The 23,529-nt window shown below is 42.2% G+C and overlaps 1 protein-coding gene across 3 annotated transcripts; it reads left to right on the top strand.

The window, feature by feature from the left end:
* The first annotated feature begins 4,728 nt into the window (after nucleotides 1–4,728).
* Nucleotides 4,729–17,889, top strand: LOC121706708 (store-operated calcium entry regulator STIMATE-like). 3 transcript variants are annotated; one of them, XM_042088676.1, is made up of 10 exons: nucleotides 4,750–5,957; nucleotides 7,321–7,369; nucleotides 7,529–7,624; nucleotides 8,053–8,174; nucleotides 8,754–8,866; nucleotides 9,052–9,129; nucleotides 10,587–10,736; nucleotides 12,498–12,608; nucleotides 16,628–16,751; nucleotides 17,518–17,889. In XM_042088676.1, the coding sequence occupies exons 1-10, from the start codon at nucleotides 5,759–5,761 to the stop codon at nucleotides 17,622–17,624; spliced, it is 1,149 nt and encodes a 382-aa protein (XP_041944610.1). In that variant the 5' UTR covers nucleotides 4,750–5,758; the 3' UTR covers nucleotides 17,625–17,889. The 3 variants fall into 3 exon arrangements, with proteins under 3 accessions (XP_041944608.1, XP_041944610.1, XP_041944609.1); XM_042088674.1 differs by lacking the exons at nucleotides 16,628–16,751; nucleotides 17,518–17,889 and having other exon boundaries at nucleotides 4,729–5,957; nucleotides 8,754–8,884; nucleotides 12,498–13,872; XM_042088675.1 differs by lacking the exons at nucleotides 4,750–5,957; nucleotides 7,321–7,369; nucleotides 7,529–7,624; ... (3 more) ...; nucleotides 10,587–10,736; nucleotides 12,498–12,608 and adding an exon at nucleotides 16,084–16,244.
* Nucleotides 17,890–23,529: the final 5,640 nt, after the last annotated feature.

Raw genomic sequence — 23,529 nt, 5'->3', positions numbered from 1 at the left:
GGAATTTCACGGCGGCCATGGCCGTCGCAGCCCCTTGCGTTGGCCGTGAGGCCCCTTTGAAAATCAGAGGTTTACAGGCCACGGTGGCCTTGGTGCCCCCTTCTTTCAATATTCTGCTTTGCGTCCTACTAATAGCAATTTTATTTAGCCTGTGGCCTGTCAAAATAATCTTAGCATTTACAGCGCAAATTTATTTAGTCTTTTACGCAGTGGAGAAAGTGACAGCGCAAGAAAGAAATTGCGTCCAAATTCACCCATTCTCAGTTGAACTACTCGCGAAGTAGCCTATTCATCACACAGACATCACAAGTATCACATGAAAGAGCTTTTTCTCAGCTTTTAAACGATGTTAGCCGATAATTGCTGTGTTGAACGGTTCGCGAGAAAAGTAAATAATATAATTCAATTTAATCATACATTCTACTGAAGGTTCTGCGTCCCATGATCTCCCTACCCATTCATCTCGGTGGAATACTTTACGAACCCTTCTTTTAACACATGACAAACCATATATCAGAATAAACAGGAGACCTTACCGAACACAAAGGTGTAAATCAGTCCCCTGTACAGTTAGCCGTTCCAGAGTAATCCAGTTTTGAATTTGCAGTAAAGTTCGACATACATGGATGTCTCCAAATTTGGGCTTTAAGTTTTACAATGTGTTTAAATTGTTCCACATGATTTCATAACGGGCCAAATACAAAATAAATGTTACAAATATCGCCTAGATATTGGTAAATCAGAGTACAGCTGACTAAGAATTTGTGAAAGTAGCCTTAATGATCACAAAATGCTAAGCATGCATCTAGGCTATTTGAGTTTCTTAAAGCTGAGCTGTGATTAAATTGTTCAATACATGATTTCATAACAGGCCAAATATAAAATAAATGTTATATATAGCCTAGATAGTCAGATGATTTACAGTTCTATGTAATATGTCATGTTTTCATTTAATGTTTTTGTAATGTTTCATACAGTGATGCAGGCCTACTGCAGTGAATAGGCTAAACTTTATCATTTTTATAGCCTACTACTGTATAGTTAACTTTGGCCTTGGTGCCCTGACATGTGGCCTTTGTGCCCCCCACCAAATATGCCCAACTGAAGGCCAAGTGGCCTTGCCCCCAGAATGGTGAAATTCCAAGCCTGGTCCTAATAGTGAGCAGCTGGAAGTTGATACAGGTGCAAATCAAGTTAATTAGTCCATTGTGATGTCATAGCGCTAATGCAAAGTCTATGGGGGAAAATAAGCTTGTTTTTTATTAATATCTCAAAAAGTATAAAGTTTACAAAAGTGAAAAATACATTCCCCACGTGTCCTTTTCAAGACCTATACGTTACAAAGTTTGAACGAAGTTTCTACGTTAAATGGTTAAAGCTGAATTAGACCCAGACATTTGGTGGGAAGAATAAGAAGAAGAAGAAGAAGAAGAAGACTTCGGATAACTGTAATAAACTGTTGTTGTACCCTGAAATAGGTAGTTTTAGCCACACTACTAGCTTTCTAGAGGTTTTCTTTCCAAATCACGACTTGGTTGTACTCAACTCACATAGCCCAGGTGAAGTATGAGGACTGGCAATTAGTCCACCCCCCACTCTGTCCCTGTCCTTCAACCATTGTCCATGGTTCTGAATATGAATTCCATTAAAGGTAGGGTAAGTGATGCTGGAGAACGTTATGTTTGTTTATGAAAACCCTTTTGTTCAAAGTAACAACTAAAGACTCCTTCCTTCATTGCTCCCCGATAAACTTGTTATGACCGCCGCGCAGCGACGGTCATAATAACTTTTTCTTTTTCGCATGCCCAAATTTCCGTCAATGATTCCCGGGACACTGAAAGACCAGGGTACACGAAACTTGGTGGGCATGTAACCCCATATGGATAGCATGGAACCATCGTTTTTCGTTTTGATCTGTAGCCCCCCCCCCCGCTGGACTGGACCCCCCAAAGGAGGGTAGGGCAGACACAGTTTTCTGTGAATATCTCGAAAACCGTAGGGTTTAGGAGGACCATTTTTTTTTTGTATGTTGATCTCAAGGGGCCATGTCAACCCATTCCATAACCACTCATTTCATGTATAGCGCCACCTAGTTAAACACAAAAAAGTAAAAATGAGGTGATGTAATTGAAGGTATCTGTGACCTAACATAGTCAAAACTGCACACAATTGGAAGTGTAGGATCATTATGACACCCTCTGTATGCACGCCAAGTTTTGTGGAATTCCGTTCATGGGGGGCCACACAATAAATTAATTTATGTTACAATACACCAACTGGCCTGTAGGTGGCGGGAGACAGTTTTCTGTGAATATCTCGAGAAACGTAGGGCCTAGGAGGTCCACCTTTTTATGTATGTTGGTCTTAAGGGGGCATGTCAACCCATCCCATTACCACTTATTTCATGTATAGCGCCACCTAGTTAAAAATGAAAAAGGAAAAAATTAGGTGTTTTTATCACAATATCTCTGGCTGACAAGGTCAAAACTGCACGAAATTAAAAGTGTAGGATCATTATGACACCCTCCGAATGCATGCCAAGTTTCGTGTACTTTCGTTCATGGGGGGCCTTACAATAAAATAATTTATGTGTACATTTAGTGACGTACACCAACAAGGATTCCCGGGACACTGAAAGACCGGGGTACACAAAACTTGTATCCCCACAGGGATAGCATGGAACCGTCATTTTTCATTTTGATCTGTAGCCCCCCCGCTGGACTGGACCCCCCGAAAGGAGGATAGGACAGACACAGTTCTCTGTGAATATCTTGAGAACTGTAGGGCCTAGGATGACCATTTTTTTCCGTATGTTTGCCTCCAGGGGTCATGTTAACCCATTTCATGTGCACACATGTGCACAAACAGATACACACACACACACACACACACATACATTCACAGTAATCATACGTATGACACATACTCACACAGTAGACATATGTACGCTTGCATGCACAGGCACATACGCAGACGCGCACACACACACACACACACACACACACACACACACACACACACACACACACACCCACACACATAACATAAACATAACACAAACAATCAAGAATTTCTCAGAATTATGAACAGGCAAGATGGAGGTGGGGTTGTATAAAATGAATTTTACATGTGAAATCTATGAACTAATCATGTTTTGGTACTTGTTGTCTAGCAGATACCAGTGAGAATTGAGTGTGGATAATGCAATTTAGTGAGACAGTTAGAATCATATAGGCCTTTCAGCGTGATTTCTTTTTGTGGAAAAAATGTGCTGGACTGGGCGGCGGTCATATTTTGTACCGATCTGCGGTACATCTAGTTTTTTGACTCACTGCCCCCACTTTCCTCCCAGTTCATGGAGCCAGGGCTATGTAAGAAACGTTAAAGCAAAAAGTTAAAACACTCAATGAAGTAAAGAGCATTTTAAGCATTGTGCGGTCAACATCAAACAAAATATTTTTTTTAAGAAAGTTTAAGCCGTGGTTGCCCTTTTTTCTAAGACCACCCCCAGAAACTAGTACTGACTGTATGGGCTGTCCTCTAATGGTAGTCGGAACAGGATGTTGTCTCTCTTAAAATCAATAGACATCTCTTGTCTTTGAGGTGATCAGCAGAAGGCATGACACCAATTTCTAAATGTGTCTAAAACTGGGCCATGCTCCTGCTCATCACTCTGGAGGAGGCTGACCAGTGCCGTAGCATCAGCAAACTAAACTAAGGACTTGCCAGGCTGCACCTGGTGCAGGTGTAGCTAATAGAATAAACAAGGGAGACGGAACATACTCCTGGGGGAGCCTGTGTGGGTAGTAATTATGTCATAAAAGAAAAGGCCTACCTTCACACACTGACCTTTTAGACTGTTGAGCAGCCAGAGCACCATCTAATGCAAAGCTCTCAGGCAGTTGCAATGCCAGGATGTTAGGCTGGATTGTATTAAAAGCAGACAAGAAATAAATAAAAAAATTCAACATGGGTTTTTGATGCCTTGATGTGTTACAAGACAAGATGCAACAGGGTTAAAATGACATCATCATGCTGGGCTTATGAGCAAATTGCAGGTCTAGTAAGTGTGTATGTGACTGTTTTGTTGTTGTTGTTGTTGTTGTTGTTGTTGCACATTACCACAGTTATCTGGGCTTGCATGTATTATTATTGTTTTTAAAATGTGTAAGAATGTGTGTCTGTTTGATAGTGATAATATGAGTTGCTGCCGGGTCGAATTTATTTTGTTCAGCATCATCTCCATGTTACCCTTCAGAGGGGGAAAAGAATCTATATTCTGCCCCTCTCCTTCCCCAGAATCTATGTGGGACTTCCCTTTGTCCTTGTGGGGGGCACTATGGCTGCCATGCTTGCCTGGAAATAGAGCAGCCCCATTTGCTCTATTTTTTGTTATATCTATCTATATCTGTCTTTTATTTTTTCTCTATGTGTCTCTCAGCCAAGTTTTTTTGATGCCCAAACATACAAACTCCATGAATATATAGGCTATGGTGTGCAAATTATGTATGTGCCACAAAGCAAAATTGTGCAAATTGAACAGTCGTATTACACTAGAAATATTATTTTTTTGTAAAGTGTATGATATAGAGACCACGTTTCATAGTGATACTGCAACAATAAATTGATTGATTGATTTTCTACTGAAAAATATTGAACCGATGACAGCCTACATTTCCCATAATGCATAATTACACGCTTCCCTACGTCAAACGTCATTGGTAGGAAGCAGCTCAAAATTCCAAAAAGCACTCCTGCTTGGCTGTGCGTAAACGTAAGTTAACACCTTGGAGTGGGCAAAAACTTGTTTGAACATAGACCACACATTTACAGTGAAAAGGCTGTCCGAATTGTGCATGAAGTTGCTGAAGGGTCGATTGTTTAACCTCCATGTTGAAGGATTTTCCCCCAGAGCCAATGACCAAATATTGCTCTGTGTCCGAGTTGCGTCTGGTTGCAGCCTCTTCTGGTGGTAACGTTATTCGTTTTTTTATTTTTATTTTTTATCTCGGCACTAAAATTACAACCATCTGCGGTTGTTTGACACATTAAAGTGTTTGTTATAAAGCAAGTGGCTACTTTAACGTTACTACAGTCGATGTCGTGTAACGTTAACATCTGATAATATGTTATCTAGCTAGCTGATGTTACGCTAGTCCAGTCCTTAGCTGGCTAGTGTCTGAGGTTAGCAGCAATTACTTCAGGCTGTCGATGACTTTATGTCTTTTTCTGGCATTACAGTCTCATCTGGTAAATAAGTAGACGTGTTATGTGACCTTAACACTTTCGTGTTAGTGACGCCCAACTAACCTTTTTGTCAGTGGAACGACACATTGTCAGCTAGCTACTATTAGCTTCGTCGCTTGTGAGGTTGCTGTTCAATAGCTGGCTATCGACAGCTTTCTTGAGACCCTTGTCACTGTTAACGTCACACTACCAAATATCACGTCGATGGAAATGTGATTTGATGAACACATAACAGTAGATATGATCTTAGGACGACCTGCGCCTCTCACTGTTTGTCTATCAGTGGGAGTATATCCTGGGCACTGAAAAAGGATGGGCTCATTGTCAGAAGAAAAAAATCCTCATGACAGCCAGATAACATCAATTGATATTACCACATATCGATTACCATCCTACACGACAAGCAACACGGTGTGGAAAGAGAACACGTATGGACTGGAAGTGACATTTGAGAGCAGAGTTGCCCGCAATTGCAAAGGTCCCTAACGTATTCACCTGTGCAGTTTTGAAGATGGCACTTAGTGGGGCTAGTCTGCTATCCCGTCCGGGGAATAGTGTAGCCCATTCGGCCGCCTCGCCATCGAACTCCACTGTGTCCACGACGCCCACTGCTGAGTCCAACCGAGGATGTGCGAATGGTGACCTGATGGACACCTTTGGGATATTCCTCCAAGGTCTTTTAGCGGTTGTGGCATTCAGTACATTGATGTGTAAGTATGGGTGATGTTTTGCAAATACCTTCCCTAATAAGATCTTTGCAGTAGGTTGTAGTGGCCTGGGTCAAAGATCTCAGTTCTTGTGCCCTCTAGTCTAGGAGACTTCTAGGGCACACACTGCCATCATCACTGCATTGAAATCATTATGCTACTTATAACCTTGCATAACTTTACAGCATGTTCCCGAGGCAATAAGATATTAGTATTGTAAGAGATTTTGAGTTTAGGTCAGAAATTGATGAATGACAACACCCTGGATATTGTTTTACGCATGAACCTGCTTTGAATGACCTTAGTACAACAGATATCAGAAATATACTGCTGTGTAATTCTGGCTGTTACCATTTCCAGGTCACACATCTCCCATTAAACACCAAACTGACATCACACTGACTAAAGAACATTTGAGTGCCACTGAATTTGGACTAAAACATGTCTGTCGATTGAGTACAATAACTACATGTCAAGTAGATGGTTAGGTTACTACTGACCATGTTAAGATGTAGGGAATTTCACACCCACTCCCAGATATCTGAGGTCCTCGTAGGAGAGGGGAGGGCAGTGGGAGTCGCATGAAACCAGCTATTGTGGAAAACAGCGAGAGCTTTATTAGCGCTAGCTGTTATGTCACATTTGGAGAGCACCAAAGAGGCCAACGGCTGAAGGTTCATTTGAATACAGAGCTTCTGTTTTTGCCACGTCTTTTTTCCATGTCGCAGAAAGCGTTTCTAGCTCTGCTGAGTAAATATAGATACCCATATGGTTTCCTTGTTTAGCTTAGGTAGAGAATGGCATCTGTGTAACATAAGTCTTAATGAACTGCAGTCTGCATGCACACGGCCAAAGCACGCTGGATAATCAGCCTACTTCTTGGCAGTTCAAAAGTCCTCAGCATTCAGTGCAAGAGGAGCAGGCTAGGGTAAGATGATCTGGGCTTTCTCGCATCGATCTGTGCCTGCACAGGCTAATGTTGCTGCATTGGCACACTTCAGTGTTTGTTGTCCTTCAGCCTGTTTAAAAAGTGCCTTTGGTAGCTTTTCCAGCTGGGCTGTAATTGCACTTTTTTACAGGTCAGACTAACTTATCACACGCAAGTTATTTTTGAAGAAATCCTCTCAATTCTACTTACCCTACAACTTCCACTTCCCCTCTAGCCAAGGCATTGTGGCCATTCTCTTTAGTTTTCCCTGCAGTGATATGTGTTCATTATCAGCTGGAGTGTGGTTGTCTGAGGTCAGGTGGTCGTAATGGATCCCAGGAAGGCCTGAATTTGTCCTATTGATTCTGTTGCCTTGTCAACATCAGAGCTCTCCGTCCAAGGGGTTAAGCTCTTTCCTCTCTGTTTTCCCCTCCACAGTGAAACGGTTCAGGGAGCCCAAGCATGAGAGAAGGCCCTGGAAAATCTGGTGAGCCACTGTCCCCTTCACTCTTGCAAAATGAATGTTTGTCTGTAATAACAATAGGAGTGTGTAAGCCTAGGCAGCCATTTTCTCTTGCCCTTGCTAAGATTGTTGTTTCCTCTCCTGCCCTACACCCTTCTCTCTCTCTCTCTCTCTGCCCCTAAGGTTCTTGGACACGTCGAAACAGGCCATCGGGATGCTGTTCATTCACTTTGCGAACGTCTATTTGTCTGACCTCACTGAGCAAGACCCCTGTTCTCTGTGAGTCTCCATGTCACACTTTCTGGCTCTCAGATCTGTGATCGGGACATTTTCAGGGAATTGTATAATTTTTGGTGCAAAGTCATGGAATATCAGGGAATTTTGTTGCAGCAGTTTAAAACTTACTTGCCAAAATGCATTAATACAAATACATTTCCACACAAAATTGGTGTATATCTGGTTATCAGCTTTACTGCTTGCTTGAATTGCTCATCTCCCGCTCTAAAAAAGTAAATGATTCTTGAAAGCTACACGGCTGCTCTGAAATCATTGGTTGGTATATTGTAGCATTCATTATATAGTAAGTCATGGAAATTCAGGTTTTCTGTCAGGGGAAAAGTCATGGAATTTTACATTTGATTTAGTGTGGGAACCCTGTTGGATTCAGGAGGGTGTGGTGGTAGTAACGCATGGTTATCTCTGTCCAGATACCTCATCAACTTCCTACTAGACGCTACCCTGGGCATGCTGTTCATCTACGCAGGTGTGCGAGCTGTCAGTGCTGTGGTCGAGTGGCGGCAGTGGGAGCGTTTGCGTTTTGGAGAATACGGTGAGATCTCACTCACAGACAGACACTCTCTTGCACGCATACACAAAAGATTTTGTTTGGGATGGATATCCCATTGACCTTGGGAGGGAGGATATTTATTAGAGGTTTGTTGACAAGCCTACAACATAATCGTTCTGTAAACCACAAGCTCATCAAACAGACTTGATTAGGTTTATGGGCCTCTTAAACTGTTATGCAATAATATAGTATTGTCTTTGTGTAATTATTGCAAGTTTAATTAGTAATATCATATGAGAAGCATGTCTGACATGTGCAGCTGATGTTTATCAGGTGACCAGAAGGTGGCAGTGGTGGTCCGTGGGAAAAGTTAGCCTCTGGACCCCACACCATCTCTCTTCCCCTGAGATGATATTATTGTGTGGCTAATACCTGGGGCCAATGGGCAGTGAACCAGCACTTAGTCTTCAGAATATAATTTTGTAGCAAGTTATGACAGGATCTTCTGAAGTGATCAATCAAAAAAAGCCTTAATATTGCATTGTTTATCAGCACTAATCATCGATCTAACTATTTCGTTAATGTGTATGCATGTGTGTGTGCGTGTGTGTCAATACATAGGTGAGCCAATCCAGTGTAGTGCCTGGGCAGGTCAGTGTGCCCTCTACATTCTCATCATGATGTTCGAGAAGGTTCTCATCATGCTGGTGCTGCTGATGCCCCAGTGGAAGAAGGTCAGCAAAGGCTTATGGGTAGAGTTCAAATCGGTGGTCATTGTAGGAGATAACTGCAGTTTTAAAAATGTACATTATATTAGATGTCTGTTGATGGTTTATTTCCATGTCATAGCCAATAGTTTTGTAATTGTTTTGGCTTTAACTGTGTGTGTGTGTGTGTGTGTGTGTGTCTGTCATCACAGCTAGCTCCCCTGAATCCCATAACCAATCCACAGTTGGAGCTGGCCATCGTTATGCTCATCGTCCCGTTCTTCGTCAATGTAAGTCCCTGAGTCCACTGTCTTTGAGCCATCTTGCAAGTTTTCCATAAGTCATGCTAATGGAAGAAAAGTCTTCTTTTTCTGACGTCTGTTGTTTCTGTTGCTTTGTGTGTCCTCAATGTTTTGGTATTGCTGTTATTTGTTGGCGTCCGTATATCACAGATCATGTTATCATGTGTCTGAGGTGGGAATTCTCTACAAGTATTCACTGTGGAATGGTAGTGGATTTGGGTTAGGGGTGTGCGATGCATGTACTCCACGATAATATTATAATTATGGTTTTAATGACGTGCGAGCTTACATTGAGTAGCTTTTTTAAACTATCACCAGTCTGCAACAAAAAAACTGCCAGGTCTGTATGCAAGGCATTTAGCAGGTCACTGCTAAAGTCAAATTTATGCTTCTGCATCATGGAACTGCTAGCAGACAGAAAACGAAAATAAACGAATGCTGTGAGGAAATTTCAGGAGTTTAGCACCACAGAAGCTTTACGTAGTAGACGTAAAGGGATCGTAACGGGTTCTACTTGATTGTAGACGTGCACATGGCACGACAGCTACACACACCAAGAGCATGTAGCTACTCATACTTTTATAATGTTAAAAGTGTTCCAAAAACTGATCAATTCTGACCAAATCTCTCTGGAGGTGTCTTGTCATAAATACTTAACTCCTGTCCAAACATCAAAGCTGAAATACCATGAGAATCGATGTTCTCTCATTGATGCTCATAGTAAGGAAACAGCTTAACCTGTTTTATAGTTTCAAAAAACAATTCATATGCCATTAATAAACTAATAAGGAGATGGTATGAGACGTTTATAACTTTTTCAAGGCTGCAAAATATCATCTGAATCAACAAAATCACAGAAAATAACAAGATGTTGGTTGTCAACATTGCACACTCCTGATTTGGGTGTAAATCTAAACTATCTGATCTGTGGTGCTGTTACATACAGGGGAGAAGGCTCTCTTTTTTTCATTTTGTCCCTGGACTTTAAGTGTCCAGATATCCTAGACACTTTTTATGGTATTGGATGCATTGCCATCCAATACCATACACTGCAAAAAATGATATTTTATCAAGTGTTATAATCTTATAATAAGAAAAAAAAAAATGTCTTCATTTAAGAAGATTTTGACTTATTTTAAGCCAAATAATCTTATAAGAAAGCTCAAAGTAAAGTATTTTTATACTAAAAACAATACTAACTAGATTTTTTTTTATCTTAATATAAGATTATAACACTTGGTAAGATATCATTTTTTGCAGTGTAGCAATAGGGGGAATATGTGAAGCATTCGGTCATCTAAACATAAACATTAACATCTAAATATCACCCTTAAGTCACCAGACCTGATGTTAGTTAAGGGCTTTGGTGCTAATGTCGACTTGCAGATGTTAAGTGTGTGTGTGTGTGTGTGTGTGTGTGTGTGTGTGTACCTCCACATGCTCAGGCCCTGATGTTCTGGGTGGTGGATAACTTCCTGATGAAGAAAGGCCGGACAAAAGCCAAGCTGGAGGAGAGGGAAGGAGGAGACGAGTCCCGCGGCAACCCCAAGGTCCGCTACAGACGTGCCCTCTCCCACGACGACTCTGAGTCAGAGGTGAGCACCAGCACAGAGACGGGCATAGCTCCCATCTGGGGCCTACAGCCTTTGGAAATGTTCACTGCTTTTGAAATGTACCCTGGGAATCCAAAGTTCTCGCGGGAGCACAATATCAATTGGCTCAGCAAGAGACTCTGGAAATGAGTAATGATGCATGTTACTTTTGCCTCTTGCACTGCGTGGAACCAATCACATCTGTGTATCTGATAATGGTGGGCCAGAGGCGAGCTAAACAGATGACAGTCGTAGTGTTATCCAATTGCGTCGAAGTCCGGAATCAGTCAGTTAACATTGGTCGTATAGTGTTATCCAATTGCGTGCAGTGAGATTTTCAAATGCGTGCTTGGTGCCCCCCCTCGAGTTGTGCCATTACATTATTCGTGGCCAGACCCTTAATCTTTCAGATTGGGTCTGTTCCTCCAGGCTATTTGAAATGAAGACAAGCTAAGAGACCTTTAAATGTCTCAGGCCTTGCATCTGAAAAATCCTTATTAAAGCTGGATGAGGCATTCTCCATCCACATCACATGGCAAGTTAACAGCAGTGACACGCACCCCTGGCAGAGGAAATCAGTGCGGATAATTTTGTCCAGCCTGTTCACAGAAGTTAATGAACGGATAAGTGAGTCACTTGGTGTGGTGGGCAGCAGAGCGAGCGAATTTACAAGGCTTGTAAAGCAGGTGGGTCTGAAGACATGTCGTTCTTCAGCTCTGGCTAGTGCCGAATAGCCACTACAGTCAAACAGAGCAGCCAGGGCTTGTAGTGTGTTGCTCAGCACCCAGCCAGACAGCCCTGCCTGCCCAACCCAGCCCAACATGAGAACTTCGACTTCACAAAGACGCTGTTGTAAAGCCGGCACCAGTGCTTGTTCTGGAACTGCAAGTGCAATCAAGCAGTCATCTTTGATTGATGGCTATTTGACATACTGTTTTTGTTTCTTTTTAAGACTTGCATTCTGCTTTGTTGGTCTACCTGTCTGACATCCTTCTTTCTCTTGAGTGCCCAGCTTCTGAACTGTGGGAAAATGCATTGCCTGCAGAGCTTGCTTTGGTATGAAGCATCATGTTAAAGGAATTATCCGGAGTAAAATGCACTTTAGATCAATTTACGGATGATTGGGAGTACATACGTTGAGTTGACAATCCAAGTCATTCGGATGTGTTTTGAGAAAGTTTTAGTCAAAACTGGTTAGCCTGGAAGTGACGCGGGCATGACATTTCGCCGCTACAAAACGCTATTTTTATACCTCTTCTACAATGAATTTCCGGAAAGGTACTGACTTGATGAAATTCATTCTGGACTCTCTATCCGACCACATAAAGACCTCGGGATACTTCGGTTTGGCTTTAGGGACCCTCTACTCACTACCACGCAAGTGTAATGTTGTTTGGAACTGTAGAAGAGATATAAAAATAGCGTTTTGTAGCGGCGAAATGACATGCCCGAGTCACTTCCAGGCTAACGAGTTTTGACTAAAAACGGTAACATCGAACTTTCTCAAAACACATCCGAATGACATGATTTGGATGTCAACTCAACGTATGTACTCCCAATCATCCGTAAATTGATCTAAAGTGCGTTTTACTCTGGATAATTCCTTTAAGCACTGCCTTCTATGTGTCTCTCTCTCTCTCTCTCTCTCTCTCTCTCTCTCTCTCTCTCTCTCTCTCTCTCTCTCTCTCTCTCTCTCTCTCTCTCTCTCTCTCTCTCTCTCTCTCTCTCTCTCTCTCTCTCTCTCTCTCTCTCTCTCTCTCTCAGATCCTGTTTTCAGCTGATGACGAGATGGAGGACTCGGACGGCGATGACGACATAAGGCGCCTCAGTGGCCACAAGACGGTCAAAAAGAAGAAACACCGCATGGGCATTCCAGTCTGATGATGTCGACGAACATGCCCATACCTCACACACCTCTCTTCTCAACGTCTTTGGACAGAAGCCTAGCAAACAGAGGTCAAGGCTTTGCTGAACTCGGGGTCATTGTTAAGAGCACAAAAGCACAGGTCTTCACTCAGCCCCTTAAAGATTGCCTTCTTCCTTCATGGTGTCTCCACAGAACCAGCGTTTTTGGAAGCCAGATTTGATCAGAGGTTCATGGGAGGTTGCTCCACCAGATGTGTCCATGATCAAACAGAATTGTTTTCTTCCCTCATAGGCGCCGTCCTGTGCACTGTTTTCAGGAACTTTTCAAATGCGATGTGCTGCTGCGTTAGCAACTACTCGGGTCTTATAGTAACGCCTGATCTGCCTGATAGACGCTGGCGCAGCTTCTCAAGTGTCCCGTCACCGCTTCTCTACTGTGCCCATATCTATCCAGCACACTGATATAACATGTTCAGACGTCTCCTGGCTCTGGCTAAGGCAGAAACTTATTCGTCATGTAAGTGAGAGAGATCGGCACCATGTCTTTCCAGCCTTGAAACAAACTCGCTCTTAATGGAATTTGACACTGTATCTCCCTTTTTCTCAGAAAGAGGCAAATATTTATGCATTCACCCATACAGTGATTGTATTTGTTGCATAGATTAGAGTTCCTTTATTAGTCTTGCTAAATATGTGTACTCTGTATCCTCTTGCTAGACTGAAATGGCCGCATTCCACCTCTTGAGGGCAGTTGTGTTGTGGTTCAATTGTTAAGTCATTGGTCAGGGTGTCGTTACTCTGGAAATCAGATGTATCTAACAAGGTCATGGAGTTGAAATGGTTATGGAGATAATTTACTAACTGTCATACGAGACTAATACCTATAGTTATGCTCATTTTTTTTTTTTTAACTGAAGCAAATCTGTGGGAGTATGCGATTGTATATGAGTATATGATTGCTTTTGTCAGGGAATGGTGTTCTTGAAGGGATCAAATTGCCTTTGGGGATTTATGTTTGCTGTGACCTGGGGTGGGGGTGTCCTCTTAACATTTCTGTGTCTGTTTTGCATCTACCTCCCCTTGTCGATCTTCCATTGTCATTGTCTGTGTTACAGTACAAACCTGGGACTCGCCTGCCCTGTTTGTGTATTTATGTGCGGTTGTGGTTCATTTGGATTATTTTTTTTCCCCCCTGTTAGTTTTTCTGTTGTTAATTTTGATGTTCTTCCAGCCTGCTGGCCTCACTTATTCCAGGTTGGAGATTTGGGGAAAGCACAGGACCTTGTCCCCTTGCACAACTCCTTTCATCACTGTGTTCTTTCCCTTGGTGTAATAGTTTACTGATGATTTTTGTTTTCTTTTTTTTTTTTGCTTGTTTGATTTTGTTTGTTTGATTTGTGTCCTGTTGTGTAATGTGTATGTTTTGAACCAGACTATGTGCCTGCATTGACTTACCCACCCACACACACCAAAGGGCAGTCAGGCTTTTTTGACTAACTTAGCAGACACTCATTGTCCAGCCTCTCACAGTTCTGCAGTTGAACCATCCATTTTTGTGATCACCGGTGCCCCTAGCAGCACAGGTCCACTCAATAGTAATGCCCTTTATTCTGCATCGCAAGAAGACATTGCGCTAGTGATGGGCAAATGAAGCTTTGGTGAACCACTGAACCACAGCAGTGTGAACCTAGCGACACTAGCTTAAAAGCAAAAAGATGGCCGCCACACATACATTTTTCAACATAAAAGTCCTTAGCACACCAATATTTTTGATTACATATACTGGTTTGGGTAAGGACTTTTATGTTGAAAAATCTACATGTGGCAGCCATATTGGATTTTTTCATTAGTGTTGCTAGCTTCACACTGCTGTGGTTTAGTGGTTCACCAAAGCTTCATTTGCCCATCACTACATTGCGCCCTAGCGTTAGGGCTTTGCCCATTTCCTTTTGGTGGTTCTGTCCTGTGAGGACAACTATACTCTGACCTCTAAGACACAGGTGCTCTGTTGTTTAATGTGGGTTGAAGGGGTATGGACGGTTTTTCAACATTTTCCAGAGGTCTGCATATTTAGACTGGGTAGGGGTATGCTAATGTAACTTTTCTGACACGGCCATTTGGACATTTGTCTCATTCCTTGAGCGTAATCTTTATAGTGACCGTGGTGGTGATGACAACGACAACATAAAACAATGTGAACTCTTGGACATTGGCCTCTGCTCAATGGATGGAAAAGGGTGATACTACAATTATCTTCTGGGGCCATCCAAAAAAACAGAAATGTGTCCACAGAAAGAGTGGTGTTTTAGTGATTCCAATTTACTAGGCAAAATTACTGACAAATGATGGGCTGATGTAATCATTATCAATGCTTTCTTTTTTCAAATAAACTTTATAAGAGAAGTGTTTTGTTCTTTTGTTCGAAAATGCTGTTGGTGAGATGTATTGCATTGCCTCAGCACAGTTCTGTACTGTTCTATGCTTTTACTGGTATTGTCTGTGCTTGCTCTTGAGATTTTGTGTTGCCCTGTACTGACTTAGTTACTCTAGAAAAAGATTCTTTCCCTGACCGGGAATCGAACCCGGGCCGCGGCGGTGAGAGCGCCGAATCCTAACCACTAGACCACCAGGGATATTCTTTATAGCACTGTCAACCCAGTTCTAAAATTTCAGTTCAACTATGCAAGACGCATTGCTTCAGGGTAGAGTGAAGATTTATTATTATTTACTATCTTGTGAAGATTTTGGTCTGGCCGGAGATGTACAGTCCCTGGGGAGCTGTAGACCCAGATTTGCCTTGACAGCATAGCAGCATTTGCGGACACACGCCCATCTTAAAGGCCTACAAACTCATGATCTATTCTTAACTCTCCACTCAAGCAACACCCCTGCCTACACACACGCGCACTCGTTCGTCCTGTGTAACGTCAGATGCCTGAAACACTGTCTTACTCAGTCTGTTGGAAGACATGACATAAGATGAATATGTGTGTATGTCAGGTACCGACAAGATTTCTATAAAAAGTAGTTGGTGGTCAGAAAATGAAATGGTCCTATAATCTTATAATTACATATCTGACGAGTAAAAATTGTAGATACTTTATGTAGCCTATTTTCATACATGACAATTTAGAGAACCCACACATGTAAACATAAAAAAGGTAATAGTAATATTTAGGAACACTATTTGTCACACCTTCAGAGTTACCCCACAAGTACATAAAATCTACTCAGGCTACTATTTTATTATTTTTTAAGTATATAATTCAAACCTCCTGGGTGGTTTCTGGGGGGGGGGGGGGGGGGGGGGGTAATGAGATGTTTGTTTTTTTCCCTCAGCTGTTCTTTCTGGGGGAAGGGGAGTGTGTGTGTGCGTGTTTTGGGGTGGGGGTGTGCTGGGGGTCATGCTCAGAATGCGGGAACACCCGCTTCAGCTGCACTGTCTGTCACGTCAGCCCTAATAATACCCTCTGACAACAGGCAGATAGTGGGAGCAAGGCTAAGGGGCTGAGAGAAGGGAGAGGGCTCTGTGTCATAGTGGACTGTATATATATTGGGCTAATGGTCAGGGACGAGCAAACACAGACCGAGGCAGCAGTGGACATTTTGTGATTTACCCCTCTCCTCAGCAACATCATGTCTCAGGTATGGGTCTTTTCATTACCATCAGTAGATTTTTTATTTATTTATTTATTTTAAATGAGGTAAAATGTTTTGGAATGTTTAGTGCTTCAGTGGACTAAACAGTTTATCGCCACTCAGCAAGACAACAAAGTGATAGTAGCAGAAGTCAGCTGGTGATGTGGGCATCAAACCTCAGTTGGCCTGTCATAAACAATTTGCAAGGAGTGCTGCTAGGGTATAAGACTGAGTGTCCGTTTTGTCATGCTCTGATGGAGGCAGTGATGCTAAAACGCATAGGCTTGTTTTAAAATAATAGCCATGTGAAATTAAAGGCACCCTCACGAGTGCCACAGATATTCTTTAAAACATTTGAACTCATTTGGCCTGCTATGGCTTCTCCTCAGCCAGGTGAAGTGAAGAAGAAGAAGCGTCCAGTGATGAAGGAAGAGGACCTCAAAGGGGCCCGAAGCAAACTGGGACTCAAAGGGGAGGTGAAAAGCAAGACCTATGAGGTCATGGTCGAATGTGGTGAGTATAAACTCATAAAACTGCATGGGCTATTTTTTCCACTCAATGAGGCAACGGGCATGGTGACTATTGGGGGTAAAACCGGGATTGTTTGTGAAATACAGAAAAAGACCTTTTATATTATAGTATATAGGATCAGTTTCATGCAGGTTTCCTAATTATTTTAGCAAAGGTATGATGCTGAGGAGGAAATAGAAATGTAAATCACGTTTGTATGCCAAGTATACAAGGAATTTGGTCTCTGCATTTATCCCATCCGTGAATTAGTGAACACACAGAGCATACAGTGAACACACAGTGAGGTGAAGCACACACTAACCTGGAGCAGTGAGCTGCTTTGCTACAGCTGCGCTCGGGGAGCAGTGAGGGGTTAGGTGCCTTGCTCGAGGGCACTTCAGCCGTTACCACTGGTCAGGGATCGAACCAGCAACTTTCGGTTCCAAGACCGAAGCCCTAACCAGTAGGCCACGACTGCACCAAGTTAAGTTTTGTTAGAGAAGTGTTGTAAGTTTCCATGCGGTTGAAAGCATGTTGGCTGTGAGGCAGGAATGAGGGGAGGTTGCCAGTGTTGGATCACACAACTCTGGAGAGTTCTGTGCCAGTGTGATCTGGGATTGAGAGCAAAATCAAAAGGCAGCTCCAATATCAACAGCAGGTGCTCATATCCTAAAATCCCCATTGGATTAATAAAGAACAGTATGTAATCTAATGTAATCTGTCATTTGTGTGTGTAATTAATGGTATAACTGTCTTTGTGGTTCCTCAGAGCGTATGGGAAAGACTGCGCCTTCGGTGTTCAGTGGAGTCCGGTCTGGAGCTGAGACCTCCCTTGAGAAGCCCAAACCCCCAGCAACCAGCGTCTTCGGCAAATAGACCCTGCCCAGCGACCGGGCCCCAAGGAAAGCAAAGACAGTGGCGTGGAACTTTATCTGTGTTCAAATGTTTAGTACATGAATGAAAATGCTCAGAGTACTCAAGCACAATACTCTGGCACAATGTAGCTTTTTTTTTATAAGTTCCTTTTATATTGACATTTACCAAATTGTAACATTTTACAAGAATTTTTGATGTTTTTGTAAGTATTTACATTATAGTCTTACTTTTAAATGTTTTTCTATATTAAAGTGGATGCATAATACATTGGTCTAGATTATGCTTCATTCTTATAGGCTACAATCAAATGATTTATTCTGAGATTAAATCATTCATATCAGAGAATTTCAGAATACTTGTAGGGCACTTCAGTTCACATATTCAGGAGGGGAGCTGCTGCCCCAGATCTTCAACCCAGACCACAGGACAGCATAATGCATAGCCTTGCCTATGACACATACCTCATGCAGTGGAGCACCCCTGCATATTGTTGCTTTTGAAAAGTCCAAAAGATTGCTGAGATGTGTGCAAATAACCAAACAGGGCAGGGTTCCAATGGGTTCCACAGAAAGCCAGTAGCTAAAAGTTAAAGTATGTCTAAAACAAGATAAATAGGGTCCAAAATAATCATTGCATGAACAGACAATTACAACCACATTATCAACAGCACAGCATCACTCTTTAAGGGGCCCTGAGGAGAACACATCTGCAGTACATGCTAGCACATCCAATCACTGCAGCTTTATTTTTCAACAATATGTTTTCAAGATGAATATTTTCATTATGGCATCATTAGTAACATTTATTCAATCTACAACCATATACCCAATTAAGTTGGAACGCTGTGTTAAATGTAAATAAAAGCAGAATACTAATCATATTAACACTATATTTAATTATAAATAGTAGAAAGACAACATATAAATTGCAGACATGTTACTGCTTTTTAGAAAATATATGTTCTTTTTGAATTTGATGCCAGCAGCACATCTCAAAAAAGTTGGGACCACTGTGTTGCCTCACCTCTTTTGTTAACAACAATCTGTAAATGTTTGAGAACTGAAGGACATATGGGCTTATATTTTGACAGTCTAAAACGCATGGTCACTGGCGAATACTTCCCTCCTTCTGGGGGATGCCTGGACTGTTGAAAAGAGATGGTATCCATCCCACATGGGAGGGTACTGTTCTCCTTTCAAGGAACATAGACAGTCACTTAACTGAGGCTAGTTCCTGACAAACCAGAGATTAGTCCAGGAAGCAGAGATAATGTCTTACACAGATCTCTGCCGCCCTACAGTCACCCAGGAATACAGGGCATACAAGGCCAAATAGAGAGGGTGTCTGTACCAAAACTGTCAACTCGTGCTCAACCCACTAGGGGAATTAATCATAGCAATCTTATTATGATAAAAACATCTTCGGTTAAGCAAACTCCTCTAAAAACGCAACTTACGCTTGCTTTACTTAATATCCGATCACTGTCAAATAAGACTCCCTTGGTTAATCAAATTATTACTGACAATCATATAGATGTAATGTGCCTCACTGAAACCTGATGAATACCTTCCATTAAATGAGTCTACACCTCCCATTTACCATGTACCACGCCACACTGGCAGGGGAGGTGGAGTAGCTACAATTTATCACTCTAGTCTTCTCACGTCTCCCAAGCTCACGCATAAGTTTAAATCTTTTGAAGTTCTAGTCCTCAATTTGTACCTCCAGACTGGAAAACTAATCAGCCTGTAACCATGGTCACACTGTATAGACCCCACACCCCTAAAGTGAATTCCTAGAGGAATTTTCTGATTTCCTCTCCACTTTAACTGTCCAAACAGAAAAAAATACTTATTGGGTGATTTTAATATTCATATGGATAATGTGAACGATTGTCTCACAATTGCATTTCAATCCCTAATTGACAGTGTCGGTTTTTGCCAAAATGTTAGATCTAGTCTTGTCATACGGCATAAGCATAGAACAGTTAACAATCTTACCAATAACACCCCACCTTAACTGACCCCCATCTAATTACTTTTAAAATGACACTACACTATGCAGTACCTAATTCAGCTGAATACAACAGTCGCGGCTTATCTGAAAAAACTAATGCAGACTTTTTAGAAAAAATTCCACTTACGCTTGCCTCATTCCGGACTCATGAGGTATCAGAAGGCCCTTTCCTTAACCCAGCCGAGGTCGATTTGTTAACTGATAATGTGTTGAACTCATTACGCTCAACCCTAGATTCTGTAGCACCACTCATGAAATAAAATAAAATAAGAAAACAATTAAGACGTGCTCCGTGGTATACTACGCAGACTAAAACCCTCAAACAAAAAGCGCGTAAACTAGAACAAAAATGCAACACTAAAATGGAAATTTTTCGCCAAGCATGGAGAGATAGCCTTTTCACTTACAAAAAAGCACTCACCAAGGTTAAATCAGCCTACTTATTCCTTGCTGATTGAAGAAAATAAAAACAATACAAAATTTCTCTTTACCACAATCTCCCACCTGACGAAGAGCCATAACAAAGTAACCCAATCTATCCCTAAACAGTAATGACTTCATTAACTTTTTCAATGACAAAATTGAAACAATTAGAGATAATAACCAATCAGTTTCATCAAATATTCATACTCCATTACTAAACGATAGCGAAAACATAATAGAATCACAGATGAGATCTCAAACAACATTTAATTCATTTACACCTATCGACATATAGACCTCACTTCCACAATTTCCTCATCAAAATCTACAACTAGTCTACTAGACCCTATTCCTACCCACCTTCTTAAGACTGCTCTCCCTTTCCTGGATAATGCTTTGCTCCAGATTATAAATAAGTCAATGCTATCAGGGCATGTACCACAGTCTTTATCTGTTATTAAGCCATCTTTATCTGGTTATTAAGCCATCCCTCAAAAAACCTAGCCTTGACCCTAACAACCTGGCCAACTATAGGCCTATATCTAACCTCCCTTTCATGTCAAAAATACTTGAAAAATAGTGTCCAAACAAATTGGTGCCTTCTTACATATGAACAAATATATCAGTCTGGCTTCAGAGCTCACCACAGTACTGAATCAGCCTTAGTTAAAGTTTTTAATGACCCCCACATTGCTGCTGATAATGAATATATATCAACATTGGTCCTCCTGAACCTCAGCACTGCCTTTGACACCCTAGACCATGACACCAACGCTTGGTTTAGATCATACCTTTCTAACCGCCGACAATTTGTACAGGTCCACAATAAACCATCTACCAAGACTATGGTAAAATATGGAGTGCCTCAAGGCTCAGAACTAGGGCCCCTGTTATTTTCCCTTTATATGCTTCCCCTAGGCTCTGAAATTAGGAAACATGGCATTAATTCCATTCTTATGCAGATGATACACAACTATAGCTCTCCATAAAACCTGATGAATTAACCCCGTTAGCTAAACTTGACACATGTATAAGAGACATAAAGACATGGATGACAAACAATGTTCACAATGCGCTCTTAAAATAACAAACAACTCGCCATGGATTTCTGACCAGGGGCCTATTGCACAAAACTAGGATAAGGGATTAAGCCAGGATATCTTGGTTATCCTGGCTCAATTTATCCGTGATCCGGTTGCACAAAAGCGGGATGGGGGCAGCAGTATATGTTATGGTATAAGTCACCATGGCGATTTATTCTGTGGAGCTAGCCTGCTCCAGACCAGGCTAAGTTCCAGGATCTATTTAATCTCATCCCTTATCTCAGTCAGCAGTCACCACAAACAGAAACCAATAGTTATTCCACTGCCCACTACACTTTGTTATCACATATAACTAGACCCACTGTCATTATTTAAACGTTTGTGATCATTAATTAACTTTTACATACTCGCCATTCCCGACCTGTCATGCGACAATGTGACGTCACGGGAGCGCCGTAACCATTTCGCTACCTACTTTACACCGTAGAAGAAGCAATGAAGCCGCTCTAGTTGCCATGGTGAATCAGTGAATCTGTGATCGGTGGCGGAGTCTATTTGAGGGAGCCGAGGTTTCCCTTGCTCAGTAACGCAATGCACTTTGGGTAGTGTACAATAGTATATAATAATATATTTTTAGATAATGCACCAGACCCCTAGCCTGGCGGGCCATCCTATATCATTGAAATGTATAGTCTGGAATCGAGCCATTCACCTCGCTTAATCCAAGGGGCGGGCAGAGAATTGTCTTTCAAACTGCCTAGGCATGCAATAGGCCAGCGCTACGACCATATCCGTATCCGGTCGGCAAAACGGCAAATACATCCTTCTTTGAAAGGAATGATTTAAGTGCATTGTGTTGCTCAACTTTCAAAGAAAAGCACAAGTCCAACTCCTCCAAAGTTGACGCCAACGCCGATTCAAACAACCGCTCTTCGTTCGCCATAGCCACCTTCCTTGTTGTTCACCGTCGCAGGACTGTCGTCCTCCTGTTAAGCCCACCTTAAGACTCTCTAACAAAATAGAGCGCTGTGATTGGATGACGTCCACGGCGTCAGCCAATAGAAATCCCTATGGTTTGATACTAGATGTACAGGCTGAGCAAATTAATTTGCCGCCGCTAGGGTGCGTCTAGATTTCTAGGCTACCAGACCCCTCCTTAGGTCGTTAATAGCCACACCCTTTGGCGCGTTGCTCAATAAAAGAGACGGGCATGACGAAAACCTTGAATCTATGATAGGGATAAGCTTTGTGTCCTGATGATTATAGGCTTTGCTCTGCCATTTAGACTATCATGACAGGGCCCATGGTCTTTTGGGCCGCCACCGTCGACTTCAAGGCTGTCTGAAAGGCACTAGGGTTAGGGTTATATAGCAGTGCTGCCTTGAAGTCAATGGTGGGGGTCCAAAAATCATCAAGCGAACTGAGGAGACCAGTTGCTGGAGTTTTGAGGATTAAATATTGTCCTATTCTTGCCCAATATGTAGGATCTCAGATGTCTGGGGCCTTCATTATTCACATCAGGAAGCTTCTCCAACACACATCCCCAACATACTTACAGCACACTATCCCCCCCCCCCCCCAATACACAGCACATTGTCTCATGACATATTGCACACTGCCCTCTCCCCACATACACACATACACAGCACACTATCCCATCTCCCTTGTCTTCCCCCCAACACACACACCAAGACCCCTGGCAGTTGGGTTAGCCCCTTGAGCCGTGGATCTGCCCAAGGTTTCTTCCTTGGTAAGGGAGTTTTTCCTTGCCCCTGTTGCTCTTGGGTGCTCCTTGTTGGTGCCCCCCCCCCCAATCCCAATCCTCCCCCACCTTTCTTATGCAGCCCTTGCCACTTAATCTACTAAACCCCTCTTCTACTGCACTTTTTACCGCCCCCCCCCCCCATAAATGGACAAATAGGCTGACACCAGACATAATTTCACTGCATTTCTTACATCCAGTAACTATATGCATGTGACAATAAACTTCCTTGTATCCTTATAACCTTGTTCTTAATCATGTTTTTCACTCCATGATGCCATTCCATTTTAGCACCCTGCCTGACTCATATGTTCTAATATATGCAGAATGCTGTTTTGAATTGGTTTCCTGAAATATTTGAGGTCTTCCCCCAAAAAGACATTGTATTGGGCCCGAGTTCGGCGGTGATATAGGTAGCAGGAAGCTACTGTATCAAGGCGGGAACTCTAAAATGGGTGAGATCTCTCCGGTGAAGTGAAATTGAATAAACCAACGTCATGCAACCAGTGTTACATTTTGATCTATCTATCTACAGTTAAGAACAAAATTGAAGTATGAATAATTTTGTTCTGAACTGTATCTTTTATTAATTAACTTTGGCTTGACTCTGCCCACTTTGTGCGTCTGACTTTGCTCTGGCCACAAAAACGCTGTCAAACTC

Source organism: Alosa sapidissima, chromosome 4, assembly GCF_018492685.1.
Source record: "Alosa sapidissima isolate fAloSap1 chromosome 4, fAloSap1.pri, whole genome shotgun sequence".
Taxonomy (NCBI): Eukaryota; Metazoa; Chordata; class Actinopteri; order Clupeiformes; family Clupeidae; genus Alosa; species Alosa sapidissima.
Note: the sequence above shows the minus strand (reverse complement) of the source record. Positions and strands in the feature narration are given on the sequence as shown.